Source organism: Canis lupus, chromosome 31, assembly GCF_011100685.1.
Source record: "Canis lupus familiaris isolate Mischka breed German Shepherd chromosome 31, alternate assembly UU_Cfam_GSD_1.0, whole genome shotgun sequence".
NCBI classification, from domain to species: domain Eukaryota; kingdom Metazoa; phylum Chordata; class Mammalia; order Carnivora; family Canidae; genus Canis; species Canis lupus.
Window position 1 is genome coordinate 9853780 of NC_049252.1, and position 16019 is coordinate 9869798.

The window sequence follows — 16019 nt, forward strand, 5'->3', positions numbered from 1 at the left end:
ATACTAGCCTCTTGACATAAATCATCGTAACTATTCCTTAGAATAAAATTTTGGGTTAAATATTTATATTTCTATTTTTAAATGTGTGAGAATTAAGTTGAACATATGTGAAATAGATCCTGCTTTATAAAGATAAGATACTCTTTATTGAACAAGGAGATCTCCTAGTAATATTGTACTTCCTGAAACCAGCAGTGTTTAAGCAAATACTCAAAGACTGAATGCTATACATAAATAAAAGAATTGAAATAGATCAGCAAACTATGGTCCATGGGCCAAATTCACCTGTTTATCATTAAAGTTTTATTGGAAATCAGTCACACCCATTCTTATTTTTCTTTTCTTTTCTTTTTTTTCCCCCTATAATCATTACTCACACAGAGACCATATGGCCAGGTAAAGTAAAAAATATTTACTATCTGGACTTTTACAGAAAAGTTTGTTGACCCATCTACTAGATGATCTGTAGTATGCTTTTAGCCCTAAAATTCATGAAACTAAAAAAAGAAAAAAAAAAAAAAGCTAAATTACAAATCACTTCATGGTCTTTTTCAAAAGTGAAATACCATCTAAGTTATCTTAATTTGATGTCAGATATGTCTCAAATTTAATATCAGAAATTCATAGCAAGTGCACGTGCTACCTATATTTTCTTTCCTAACCTCAAACGGGAATGTTTTTTTAAAAAGCATTAATGGAAAATGCTAGAATGGCAGCAAGATCAATATTGATAAGTGGTATGGCACACATTTCTTGGGGCTTGGTAATATAGAAGAGGATGTTTTATTTAAACAAGAGCATATTGCTAGGTTTTCTGCCTGTTATATGATGAGGAAAGGCCTAATCTACCATAGCTACTTTAATCTAAGTTAATGATTTGCACAGAGCACATCTCTTCAGTGAGGAGATGAGAGAAGAAAACAAACCTACCATCTGTCATTCCTTCCCTTCGATGAGGCAATGCTGGTTGTTGATCCATTCGCCCTCCCTTGTGTTTTTTAGTGGGCCGAGGCCTCTGATTTTGACTCAGGGCTGCACTGGTATTACTGTCAGTAGAAAATGGGCTGGTTGGTCGAGGTCTTTGAGAGGAGGTAAAAGCTTTGCCTAAAAAGAAAACAAAGGGAATGGGGTATAGAGAATGTTATAAGGCAGTGATGCTGCCTGTTTTGTATTTCTGCTCTTACTTAGGCTAACCTATAAACTTGCCTAGAGGTGCCATTTGAAGATGTCAAATACTGGCACATCTCCATAAGAAAATATTCCTTGTTGAATTTATTTTATCCAACTTTTTGTAACCAACACACTGAAAAAATTCAAACAAATGTATTACAGAACAAATCCACCAACCAAAAACTTGATATTACTTGATTATATTTTTATTTAGCCTTGATGATCTTAGTGATATTTTTATGGATATATGCAAATTCAGGCTGCTCTTACTTCTTAAAATTAAAGAAGTTATTTCTGAAACGAATTATGTACTTGGCTTATTTGCTTAATCAAATTTTATCCTTGGAATCTTACAAACTCTCTTTGAGCACAGAAAAAGGTCCTGAAGTAATTGCATTTGAAAATTTACATGAAAGGTCTGCTCAGAGACTTATATTAAAACTGACCTTACCACTCATACAAATATGTGATGAATTTTACCTCTTTTACAGAAACTCAATAACATTAGTCTACAGAACAGGATAGATAGCAGGTTAAAATCACCTTGCATATCCAAAGTGCAATAGGTATTTTCTGATGGATATTATTGTATCTGAGCAGACTCCAAATTCTCATTGAAAAAATGAAATTGTGTTACGTCCTTTTCTTGAGGTTTAGTACATATGCAGGGAAATTTATTTTGTGAAAAGGGTAACTAATAAATGTTCAACATCTTATGATTTTAATATAATCTTTATTACGGCAAGTGAGTGCTGTTTTATGTGTATGTATTTATTCTCTTGTGCATGTTTTCATTTCACACAAAATTATTGTATGTAGTTACATTTCCTTAAGTCAATGTGACATGATATTGCTTAATGCTTTATTAGCTATTAGCATACATGCAAGAAATGCACTTATGCCTTCTAATTTATTAGTTTTCTTGCACTTTCTCACTGCTGTGCTTATAGCTATGCCACAAAAAGCACTCAGGCAACATAAAGTTTTTGACTTACGTCTTATAAAGCAAGAAAATTCAAATAACCATTATATTACAACATATTTTAGTTCGGATGCTATATGAAAAATAAACCTCTGCAATGCTTGGAATTTTTTCTATCGTTTGGAGATTCCTACCGCATACTCAAAAGAAATACTGATGGTATAATTCAAAGAAAATTTCCAGGGCTCCTTTTTATAACCTGAGAGTTTAGTGAAGGGTCAAAACCGTTTTTCTTCACTTTACTATTAGAATACTATTACGATTCCAAAACTGTGTTTAAGGCTTCATTAGTTTGTTTTGTAAGGTAGCTTGGCTTAATTCAATTCCTAGAACCTTCTTATATGTGCATTTAAAAAGTACAGTCATGTAATAGCATGGATCATGCCCAATTATTTTGTTTCAGTAAAACAACTTACAAATTACAGATCTATTATTAGAATGGATCTCACATTTATTTTGGGGACAGAATCAGATACATGAAAAATTATATAATTGGTACTGAATTATTCTCAGAAGCCCAAATTAGATTATGCTAAGGAGAAATACACTTGCAGTCAGCATTTTATTCAAGTTGCAAATGCAGTGGGCTTATTTTTAATTAGCATCCTTTAAAATAAATAATAAATTATTGGGTTAAAATTTTAACAGCCAAACAATTAATAAGACCATCAGCCATTTGAAGTGTTAGACTGACAGCCTTAGACCCATTCACCCCATGCTGAGAAAGCCTTCCCAGAAAATGCATTTACAGAAAGAAACGGGGCAAAGGAAAGTAATGGAGATAAAAGCTGAATAATTTTAATTACTGAGCACATTATTGATTGTGTGAGAATTTTGCAAAGTGTGAGTTATTGAAAATTTAATGGCAATCTCAGTTGCAGCTTGGTTGTAATATAAAAAGGAAGCATATTCCAATTAATCAGCAGAGCCATGAAGGGAAAGGGAAAGACAGGATGGAAGGTGGTGAGTAGAAGCCTATTCTCAGCTCTGCAAAAGGAGCATCAGAAGAGAGTTCTGGTAATCCAGGTTCCAAACTGTGGTCATGCATATTAAAGAAACCCCTGCAGTCAGACTCACTGAGGAGAAAGAACAGGAGAAAAATAGCTCAGGGTTTAAAGGACAAGATTCTCTCATGCAAATAGTGTTGACTCAGAGTCTACCAACCTGTTCTTGTAAGGCTGGTTCCATCCAGCCTAAAACCAGCTTTATCTGCTGCTGCCACCACTGCTTGTGCAAAGCTGCCGCTGGCAAAGATGGAGCCATCTGAGGAGCTACCTACACTAGATCTATGACTAGAAAAGTTACGATCCTCATCAGATGCAGAGCCCCAGCCATTTACCATTGAACCTAAAAACAAATGTAGTCGTCTAGTGAGTTGTATATATTGGATAGCCCATCTGCTTGCACACACTCTACTAAAGGGACAGGGAGCTGCCTCAATTCCTCACTCCTCCTACTGGATGTTTCATCATGATCTCTGTAGCCATGGGCAAGCATCAGCCATGTCTTAACCATTTCTAGTGCAGAAGAATGGATCTCACTTAAAACCTGTCTCTGTGTGCAACACATAAACAAAACACGGTTCGTATGATTTCTTTCTTACATTGTTTAAATTAACTACATGGTCATTTCCCCAAAGAGAATTGAGTATATATTTTAAGTCCTACAATTCAGAGAAGAACGCTTTTATTGAAATAAATTATAGAGTATGTAAAGTAAATTTATCAAGAACTCAGAGGAAGGAAGAGTAGAAATATATATTTTGAATTTATGCAGACTCCAATGATAACTACCATGGAATATACACTTGCTGACTGTGGAAGTGCTAGAACCATATCAAGATTTTAAAATACAAATTTAAATAATCAGGAAATATAACAACAAACATTATAAACAAAAAGAAATTGTATAGTGTCAGAGCATATAGAACAAAGGGAAAAACATATCTTTAAAAATCTTAATTTCAAAGCTCAAGATGCTTTCGTTGCTTTTTAATTATTTTAAGAACTTCAGTTTTCTCTTTACCACTAATGTTTGTTTTAGAAAATTAACGATTATGAAGAATATAACTGGAATTAATAAGGATTTTTCTACTTTTGTAGAAACCATGGCAATAGAGGAAAAGAACTGCACTTTCATGTGTCAAGAGTTTCAAAATATGAAGATTATTAAGAAATAACTTTTATTCTTAGTTTTTCAGAAAGTCATTTACAATTCTATTTTTTTTTCTTAAACCAGGGCACACAGAAACCTTAATCTATTACTACAATTAATATTACAATATTTAAGTTATATAGCATTAATTTATGATACAATAAAGCACCAAATGTTGCTTCACCTAACTTTTTTTAAAAGAGAGGCAGGGTAGGGATGCCTGGGTGGCTCAGTGGTTGAGCGTCTGCTTTCAGCTCAGGTCGTGATCCCGGGGTTCTGGGATTGAATCCCACATTGGGATCACCATGGGAAGCCTGCTTCTCCCTCTCCGTATGTCTCTGCCTCTCTCTGTGTGTCTCTCATGAATAAATAAATAAAATCTTAAAAAAAAAGAGAGAGAGAGGCAAAAAAAAAAAAAAAGACTTTATAAGAAGTGAATTTACTCTTTCTACATCGACCAATTACTGGACCAATTACATATTCACAAAAGAGTGATTATTAAAACAGAGTGCCATAGATTCCCTCCAGGTTTTCTCCAGTGTTTAAGAGACAACAGTATAGTTGGGAGGGTTGCTGTGATGAAGCATTTGTACTTTTAGTCGAAGTGCCAGGATGCAATCACAGGGGTTCATGCACTTTCAGGAAAGAGAAAACAGAAACAAAGGGGTTAGAAGAATTTGAGAAGTTAAAAGGGTGGTAAGTATAGCAGAGAAAGATAGAGTTTTGATTCTGTTTGCCAAAAGCACAGAGATACACTTTTTACTTTCCAAACAAATTCCCCTGACACAGGCCACTGCAAGGAAACCCAGATAACACGTGCAACAGAGCCTCCTCAGAGAACCACTTCTGAGTTAATAATCACAAGTCAAGGATCAACAGCCCAAAATGAAAGGAGAAATGATGCAAGGGTTTTGTAATATAATGCTATAGTAGATAAGAAAAAAAAAATCCAAGTGATTCAGTCAGTGATCACCAGAGAATATGAAACCCTAGAACTGAGGATAGTTTTGAAATACGTGAAAGCTCAATCCTGATCCCTTCCTTGTACCGTTTTCTGTATTTCTAAATGTCTGCTGAGCATCTGCAAATAAATCTGTGAAACTCAATCTCCAAACAAACATCTCCTTTTCTACATCTCCAATTTCATTCTTAGGCACCTCCTGATTTCCTTCTTGTTCCTTCTATCTCCCTCATTGTCATTTGAATTATTTTTCTCATTTAGCATGTAATTTTGTTCTTCCATTCAAAACCTTACCTAATTTGCCAATGCCACATCCAGATACCAAGTTAAGAATTTGAGATGCTTCACTATCTAGCCCAGCCTACCCTTCTAGCGCTATACTCTCTCATACCTTGTATAGTCCCACTGCCTGACCTTACAGGCATAGCATTACTTCTGGTTCCTTTGACACACCTCTGGATTGTCACTAACTGTATTGATCACTATCAAACTTTAAAGTCCAAATCAATATCCCTTGTATCACCTTGATTCCACCTCACCTTTAACTGTCTTAGGTAGAATCAATTTCTCTACTTCTTGTGTTTTTCAAATAATATGTGTACAGCAGCATATCAGGTCTCTACAAACTGCAGTTTGTTGTATATAAATGTTTCTTCTTCTAGACAGTGGAACTCTGGAAATTAGGGACTCTAATTCATTTTCATATTTCTTCTATAGGGGCTTTGCCCAGTAGAAATTGAGCAAACATTAGGCATATTGAATTAAATGTCTTCAACATCCTTATTATTCAGCGTAAATTCTATATATGATTATATTCCATGTGTCGTTTCCTGGCAATGAACTTATTTTACTTACAGAAAAAAAAAATGTACTTATAAGAACTTGTAGAAAATGTATTAAATGAGGAATATAATGTCAGTCAACTCTTGTTGATAACTTGACAACAGGAAAAGAAGTGAGTTATTACCCAAAAGGGAAAACTGAAAAGTTAATTAATATTATATTATATTATATCTTAGCTATACCTTGATACATAATACTGATACCTGTCAATATCTTATTCAAATTAAGATAATGATATTATATAGAGTGGCAGTTTGCCTATTTCTCTGAGTTCTCCATCCACACTCAACCACCTATTCTAATGTACGTAGCCCATTCTTGTTTAATTCTCCTTTCTGCACTATAACCAGCCAAGAAATAATTGGGTCACATCAGCTACTTTCCTGCCTTTGTGTCTTTGCTCTAAGTTTATCTAGATTGTTAATGCTCCTTGCTGTGCCCGCAGAAAGCTTAGTTATTCATGAAGTTTTCTTTGGAGTCTCCATCTTCCTTTCCAAGGAAAGAGAGAGTAACATGAAAGATATGGCTAAAGTGGGTTTTGGTCAATATAGAAAGAACATCAGTTTTGTTTTCTTTACTACTCTATGTAAGAGCTAAGATACTATAGATAGATGACTTCAAAGTTGAAGAGACATGTGCTATACAAATTAGGCCATGATGGGCAACAGGAGGCCTCATTACCCCAAGCTACAGAAGGGCAAGTGCCCTCAGGTTAGTATGGTTGATTTCACTTTCAAAATGAAGGGCAAGAAGGAAGCAAAAAGAAGGCAATAAATTTTCTTTCCTCTTTGTCCCTCAGTCTTCATCTTTGATAGCCCCTCATCTCTATTTAGCATGATATATGGAATGGTTGCATTTGCAGGGGATAGTTTAAAAGAAGATTTGCAATACACCATGAAGAAAAAAAAGTACATAAATATATCAAATTTTTTCCACATTGTAAAATTGTTAAATTTGTTTAGCAATCACTGATTTCACCTCTCTGTGTCTATCATTTTTGCTCTTTCTTTAGATTTAAGCATCAAGAATGATCTGAACAATTATACAAGCCATTACAAAAAAAGAAGACAATGATAAGAAGAAAAGAAACACATTGATTCATGAATTAGAGAGTAAGCAAGTTTTGGGATAACTGGTTTTCTTTCATAAATGTAAATGGAAGCATAAAAATTAAAATGAATACAAAGTGAATGAGTTCAGGTAGAGATTCTTTACAAATTAGAAGCAATTCATACCAATTTGACATGTTATAACCCCAAACATAATCAATACATATTTAAACATTTAATGAAAAATGAATTTATGTCACATAGCCAAATTTATTTTTGTTTACATTTTCAATCTTTGGAAATTTCTCAGGTTTAAAGTTGCTGAAAGGCCAAAAAAATCTCAAATTTATTCAAGCTATTAAAGAAGAACCACATATAGGACATTAAGTTGTTGCTCAAACGTTACTGAGCAGTAAAATACCATGATAAAGTGGCATCTTGCTGTGTCTCTATTACATCTTCAGCACTAAAATTAATTTATGATCAGTCATCAATTCATTTACATGTCGTTTTATGCTAAATCCTTCCTTGCTGATAAATGCTTATCCTTAGATCCATTAAGCTAGAGTAAAGTCTGTGCTTCATAATATGACCCTGCTAATTGTTGCATTACCATTTTTATGAGATACAAAAACTGGCTGTCCCCCACTTTTTCAGCCAATATTTAATCCAGGAACTCTTCCTATTAAGTGCAATCAGTCTAAATATCTGTTAAATAAAATCTTCAGCTATAAGTGTCTTTGGACAAATCAATCCAGATATTGACCTCTGCTTAAATGTAGAAAAACACGTCTGATCTTTAGAAGTCCTTCTTTCACTAAAACATTGAATATGCAGTGATTCCACCTACATTCCTCAGAGGAAAAGAATGTGTAATATATATGGAAAGCAAAATAAGTAATCACAAAATTTCTTCCTTGGGACATATGGCACCTGTTAATTTGTTCCACTCAGATAAAAAATGAATGTATGATACTCCCCTTTTATCTCTTAAAGTCTGAAGTATATGTTTAATTTCTTTTTAAATACATCCCAGCTGTTGAAGTCATCTAAGAAAGTGTTTTCATTATTTTTAAGCATTATCTCTGATATTCCCGTCATTCTACAGCAGCATTTTCCTTAAGCTTCTGCAACAAAAGCAAAACATCAGGTCCCACTTTTAAGTGGCCAATTCTCGAAAAGCTGTGTGGTCGAGCAAGGTGGTGAGGCTGCCAGGTTTTATTGTTTTCAAAACGATCTGGTTTGGGAGTTTCAGTAAAAACCTCCAAGGACATAAAACACAGAAAACATAAAGCCATGATTTCCTTTCAGCCGTAGTATTTATGTGGGGTCCAGCAGTTAAGGAAACTTTTATTCATTTCACTTCATGGAACTCCCTCTCCGTTGTGCTTTCTGTGATCAGTGAAGCAGTAAGAATCTTGGCTCCAGGTACAGGACATTTTCTTTCTGTCCCTTCTCCCACTGCCTTCTGTTTCTTTTTTCCTGTGGTGGAGTTATTACATTCAGGAAACGCTTGCCCCTGACTCCCATTATGGAAGATAGAGAATGAAGTATTAACTCCTTGCCCTGTCCTGTTACCCAAACATAGTGGACTTGGCCTTTAAGGAGGAAGTACAGCAAGCACATTCCTGGAGACCGAAACAACTCTGGATGTTCTACTTTCTCACCCAAAACAGAGTGTGGTGCACTATAATCAAGACAGATTCATACTTTATTATAACCAAAGAAGCCTAAAGTTTAGTAGACATTTATATAATTTCTACTATATAGTAGTAGAACTATAATATAGTTCTAGTATATTATACTAGAATATAGCATATACTAGAATATAGTAGAAATTAAATAAAAAAGGAGATTTCCTATAAAAAGTGCTGATATCATTGGTTTTTGGTAACATGAGTCACTATAATGGAATATAGTGAATATAAGAAATAAATACAAGTTACATCTAAAAATTAGGATTTTAAAAATCTTCAAGTGTATAGGGGATAAGGACTAACGTTTTCAGAGATAAAATTATATGCTGTATTTGTACAAATATATATTTATTCGTATGTGTACACACACATTCATACACACAGAAAGGAAGAGAGAGAGAGAGACAGAGACTAGAGATTCATATGTTAAGTAATAGACCAGGAAATAATTTTCTTCTTAAATATGTTAAATTCAGAGATTAGAAAAAAAAAGTTGGGTGTCTCTGAAGAAGGGATCATGGTATTCATCTTAAGAGTAAGAACAATTTATTTGGAAAATTCTTCTGTCACTCATCAGGTGGGTAACCTTAAAAAGACTTTCAACCCCTCTGTGACCCAATTTCCTTATCTCTAACATGAGAATAAAAATAAGGTTGTGATAGTTCAGTGAATTCATACATGTTAAAATATTAGGAAAAAGATCAGCCAACTTTTCTATAAAGTGCCAGATACGCTGTATTTGAGGCTTTGCTGTCTCTTTTTTGTTTTTGTTTGTTCCATGTTTTCTTAGAATCCTTTAAAAATGTGGGAAATTCTTAGCTCATGGAACCACGAAAGAAAAACAGGCCACTTGTTAGGAGATGCCTTGCACCTACTAAGGGCTATATATGTGCAAGCTAGTATTCTTCTCCATCTTGTTATTATTATTATCATCATTATTATTATTTCTAAATTCCAAGTCAATAGGTTGGAAGGAATTGACATCTGATAAATGTTTGTTTTGAGAATAAACATAACATAGCAGGTTTGCAAATACATTTTTCACATTACTGAGTTTTGGAAACTGAATGTTGATTTCTCCTTAAAATCTTGTGTTGAAGCCCTCACCCCTACGTGTGGGGCATTTGGAAGGTAATTAGGGTTTAGACGGGGCCATGAATGTGGGTTCATCTATAAGGGATAAATGCCCTTATAGAAAGAGACTATGGGCTCCTGGATGGCTCAGTGGATTAAGCGTCTGCCTTTAGCTCAGGTCTAACCCTAGGGTCCTGGGATCAAGCCCCAGGTCAGGCTCACTGCTCAGCAGGGAGCCTGCTTCTCCATCTCCCTCTGCTATTCCCCCTGCTTGTACTCTCTGGTTCATTCTCTCTCTCTCTCTCCCTGTCAAATAAATAAATAAAATCTTAAATAGGAAAAAGAGACCAGAGAACTTGCTGTCTCTGCCATGTGAGAACACAGCACAAAGATGGCTGTCTGCTAGCTAGGAAAGAGGAACTCACCAGGAACCATATCTGGCACCTTGATCTTGGACTTCCTAGCTTCCAGAACTGCCAGCAATAAATGCTTGTTGTTTAACCCACCCGATCTACTGCCTTTTGTTATAGCAGTCCAACCAGGCTAAGGCATGAGATTATGGGATATGGAACCACAGATATTTCTCTCTCTTCTTGCTTTTCCATTCATGAACCATTATTTCAAAATTGAAGATGTCTATCACAAATGACTTGATTGTTTTGAAAGTATTTGGAATTAATATAATTATTTCTTTATGAAGATGGGTTCTGTACTATGGTTAGCTGCTGATATTACTTAATGTGGTTAAGTGTTGGAATGTAATATATCCAAGTAAAATCCTGAATAATTGTATACACAGGCTTATTAGCTCATCTCTGTGTTATCATTGGACTATCATTCTGGTTGGTTTTAGAGTTTCAGGAAATGGAATAGGACTGTTTGTTCCATTTAATAAAAATGGTTATTAGTTTCATGAAAATGAAAATCTCTACCAGATGATTTAGGTGAAAGTAATGCTTGACTTCCTTGTACACACAAATTTAGAACCCTGAGTAATTTACAGTAAGATCAGAATCCTCTCTGTGGGTATTTACCATCTTAAAAACATAAAAAGCCAATGGAAACAGTGTCTGTTTTATGGCCCACCTCGTTTAGCACCATTAAACTAGTTAAGTGTCTGAATAAAACATACACATGTTAGGACAAAATTCATTAGTATGTTCATTTATATAACATTTGGTCTGGACATATATTCACCTTAGAGCCATCTCCACGTATGTGTACATGTATGCATGTGTGTGCGCACACACACTCTAAAACACTTAAAATCCTATTTACACTCATACACCTGCACACACACATACACATACAAACCTCTGCATTCACTTACATGCAGATATAATCACAAACACTATCTATACTCTCTCACACACATCTATATACTAACACTTCCTACACACACATGCTTTTTTGAGAAAATATATTTACTTTTAAAAATTTATATTTACTTACATTATACTTATGTACTAGAAAACAAATTAAATCTTTGATCATACTTTCCCCACAAAGTCATTGTATAGCCAAAATTTTTTTTAAAAATTAAAAATAAAGAAGAGAGTAAAGAGTTTTTTTCTTTGGCTACTTTCTATAGGATACAAGTTCTTTCTCTGAGAAGATGTATTATTCATAGGGTAAATTCATCATGTAATATATACCCAAACACCCTCAGGTTTTTATATATGGTAGTAATTAAGCAGTGAATTCAAGGAGGAAAACAGACTGTTTTCTTAGCAATAAAAGCTTCATGTGGAATGAACAGTATACTCACTACAAGGAGAAAGGGAGACTGGTTTTAACCACATTCACATTAAATAGCCTAACACGCTACTAACAGGTGAGCATGTAAAAGTGCGAAATGGCAGTCTCTTGATTTATAGATATATTTATCATCTTTGACATTATAATATTTAATAAAAAACTACATAGGCTATAGCTGCCCTTTTTTTGTGTGTTATTATTACAATTCTTACTGCATTCCTAATGGAAAAGAGTTCAGTATCATTAGTGAGATATGCAAAAATATGCAGAATTTTACCCTGAAGGAGATTATGCTACAAATTCAGGCAAAGGGGCTTAACATAATAGTGCACTAATAAGTTAGATCTCTACATTCAAAGATTTAAACTTTTGCTCTGCTACCTTCAGTTGAATCTGGATTTCAAATCACAGCAGTATATCTGCAGTTCTTAAATCTCAATTAGCCTGGCAAGCAGCCCCCAGGTAAGAAGCAAAACTGAAAGTGGGCTCATGCATCACACATTGTGTTACTCAGTAAGGCATACAGAGGAAACCTAAAGTTCCTTATCCTTCTCCATCACTGTCATAAAGAAGTTTCCATGAGTGTTGGCTGAACTCAAATACATAGGGCAAAATCTGTGCAAGTTGGGAGCATTGGAGTACAAATGAATTAGAAAGGACTGTGGTAAATGCCTCCTGGGATGAAGATGATATCATCAAAATAAATACAGAAATGGGTGATTTTTCTGAGAAGATTCAATGCCATGCAAAGGCAAGACCTTCATTTGTGGTAGTCCTGTCTTTATAATCATATAGGAGACATTTGTATATGTGTGTCAGCGAATAGATACCTACTTGAATAGAAAGATAACATTAGGACATATCTCTAAAGTCATTGTGTACACATTGGGATTCAAGTTTTTTCAACAAAATTGGATAAATTAAATCCTTGAAAATAGGTTGCAGTCCTGGGATCACCCTAGGAGAGAAGCAACTGGAACCTTTCAGTTGGTGAACAAAGCCAGAGGATGCTGAAGGAGCAAACCGCAAAAATAACCATATTTCTTGGAAGACGAACAATTATTGAATCCGATGATATGAAATGTGTAAATGCATGGCTTATCTCACTATACATTTTCTCCACTCTAAAAATAATACCTTGTGCAACCTCAGAGAGGCTCATTCTGAAGACTTGCTTACTCTCATCAGTGAATGATTTTACAGAGTGAAATATCGAGAAGCGTTTTAAGATTGCATTGACTTTGTATATTGCTCCTGATATACAAAACATATCATTTCTAAAAGTCAAGTTTTTTTTTTATGTAATAGACTTGGTTCCCCAGTAGAGTGAACTTTTCATGAAAGCCTTGGATATAATTGAGTTTTCTTTCATGTCTTTAAAGCTTTTTAAAATTCATGAATTTTCTTATCATTTTTGCAGCAAAGCAAAAGTATTTCCAAATCCTTTTTGAATTTTGTGTTTAATATTAACATATTTAAAATGTTATAGAAATAGCTGGAGTGGAATAAATCTTACATAAGAAAGTATTTGATTTTTGATGCATTTTAATGTTATAAATAGGTCAGTTATTCCTATTAAATCAGTTCTGTTACCTGTCACAGAGCTGTCTAGATTGTCCATACTGGATCCGGGTGTCTGCTCTAGTGCTCTCAGGGGTCTGGGGATTTCTAAAGCTTCCTCCTCATCATCAGCGTCATCATCTGGAACATCTGTTTCCAAATCGGAAATCAAGGCTCCGGACATGTAACCTAATGGTGGAACCGGGGGCTGTGGAGGTTGATTATTGCTTTGAATGTGCCTAGAATTCAAATGGGGAGAAAAAGGGAATTCATTAACATCCTACAAAATTAGAATGAAACAGCATGTTACGGTGACTAATTTTGTCTTCTTGCTTTCTATTAACTAATTTTGGAGCTTACAGTGCTTTTCTACATTTCAGCAGAGATAATGGGCTATGTATACATGACTAGTCAAAACAACAATATAGCCTCTTAAATTTCTTCCATTGGTATTTATGGGGTAATATATGGAGAAAAAAAATACAGACCCAGCATTTTTGCATAAATAAATCATCCAAAGGAGAATGTATTTGCCACATATAACTGTTTAAAGCTTTTTTTTGGTCCCCCCAAAACATAGTAATTTTGTTTTCAGTTTAGTGTCAAAATTCTACTCAGCCTGTATAGTCCATGTAACCTGCTGGCCCTTATGAAGAAAAGATGTCACATGAAAGGTTAATACCAATAACTCTTCTTACAGCCAGGCGCAAGTTGCCTGCCCTACAAGGCATTCTTCCTACACGTCCCGCATGAATCAGGCTAAGTCGTTGTTTCTACTTTAACCCAGTTTAAAGTAGGATTGGCTACTTTGTGTTCTAGCTACTTATTTGTGCCTCTGTTTTACCCACCAAAGTCTAAAATGCCTCAAATTAGAAAAAGTTCATCTCAGCACTCTGTGTTTAGAACATTGGGTGTGCTAAACACATCCTTTGCAATGCATGTGTAACTTGTGAAGTAGACAGAATTTGCATCATCACCTTTGTCTTTTATTAAAGTGAAGTTCAAACCTAAGTGACTTGTTTCAAATGACATGGCTAGAAAAATGCAGACCTGAACACTGGGGTTGTTGAATCACTTTGTGACTACTTAAGAATTTCTTCTAATTATAAACGCCACGATACATATGAAAATCATTGTTATCTGTTGTTGTCATTAAGAAGTGAATACACCACATGTCTTAAAACATTGTCTTTTTTTTTTTTTTTTTGCCTTGATACAAAGTACTTAAAAGACATAGGCTATTTAAGGCACATATATGTCAGGTATTATGCATTTTTACCCTAGGTTTTAAAATTAAAGATACAAGATGATTTTTAATACTTGCATTTTGGGGGAAAATATTTACTTCTTCCAGAATTTAACAGTGCTCTCCCAACGCCATTCTTAAACTGCCAACCAACTCCAATGTTAACAACATTCTAAATTTTTCAAAGTTAAAAATAAAAAAACGGCAGCTCCCGTGGCTCAGCGGTTTAGCACCACATTCAGCCCAGGGCATAGTCATAGAGACCTGGGATTGAGTCCCACATCGGGCTCCCTGCATGGAGCCTGCTTCTCCCTCTGCCTGTGTCTCTGCCTCTCTCTGTCTGTGTCTCTCATGAATAAATAAATAAAATCTAAAAGAATAAAAATTAAAAATAAAAATAAAAAAGCAAACCCAAACCCTAAAATGTCACGTTTTTAACTTAACAGATCAAGAATCTGAGCTCCTAAGTCTTTATCTGGCACTCATTATAGCTCCTTCATGCAAAAATCAGGAAGGTCTCTAAACTATTGGTACAGAAAATCTTGAATGTTGATGATGACATCTTGCTGCAAATGTTGCCTCAAATTTTGTTTGTGAATCAAGGATGGACTAAGTCAAGTCATGAGCAAGAGAATATAAGATAATATTTATATACATTATTCATTCTTCTCTAATGGTGTGCACCTAAGAAACCAACATTCTAGTTCTACATCATTGCTGACACCTCTTGAATGGAACAGATATACAGTCAGGTATAAAATGTCCTCCTTGAGTTCAGCAGAAGTAGGAGATAAACTGAAATAAGAAGAGGGTGTAAAATATTTATAAATCTCTTGTAGTGAGAAGCATTGTGCTATGTACTACATGGGTCAATATGAAAAGAATCTCTGAAGGTGGAGCCTGGAAATGATAATCTTTTAAATGTTCCTCCAGTGATGTTGAAGGGCAAGATCCTGTGCGAATACACACAAGCTCATAACTTTTACAAAGGGCGTCACTAATGAATCTCTGGAGGATTGTTGCAACTGAACAGAAACATACTCAGCGAAAGAAACAGGGTTTGCCCTATGGGTACCTGGAGCAAGCGGAGAACTTGTTTGTGCACTCATTTAGCAAATATCTATGCAACACTCACTAAGGGAAGTGCTCTTCCAACAGTGGAAAGACAGTGGTGAACAATTCAGGTGAAAACCCAGGCCCTTCTGAATAAATAACAGCAATAATACACCTAGACACCGGACGAGGTCCTATATAAAAGCAAACCCATTTCACTGTGTTTTTTTTTTTTTAATTGTAATGTTAAGTAATCTTTACACGCAGCATTAGGCTGGAACTCACAACCTCAAGATTAGGAGTCACATGCTTTACCAACTGAGTCACACAGAGCTCATTTAATTCTCACAAAAACTGTGATGCGTAATAAAGAATTTGATCTTGCCCCAAAGAGAAGTTAGGCTTTTGCCATGTGTTCCAGGGACGTAACCTCTCTCTAAGTTCTAGAATGTCCTATTTGATAGAAGTTTCT

At 35.0% G+C, this 16019-nt stretch overlaps 1 protein-coding gene across 17 annotated transcripts in view; it reads right to left on the reverse strand.

The window, feature by feature from the left end:
* Positions 1-16019, reverse strand: part of ROBO2 (roundabout guidance receptor 2) — a 1638467-nt gene that overhangs the window by 13561 nt on the left and 1608887 nt on the right. For 9 of the 17 annotated variants that reach the window (XM_038581215.1, XM_038581209.1, XM_038581214.1 and 6 more), the window contains 2 exons: positions 13282-13487; positions 931-1104 (listed from right to left, as the gene is read on the reverse strand). In XM_038581215.1, coding sequence (XP_038437143.1) covers positions 931-1104; positions 13282-13487 — 380 coding nt within the window. Of the gene's footprint in view, positions 1-930; positions 1105-3316; positions 3500-13281; positions 13488-16019 lie in introns of all 17 variants that reach the window. The other 8 variants (XM_038581205.1, XM_038581204.1, XM_038581210.1 and 5 more) reach the window with 1 other exon arrangement.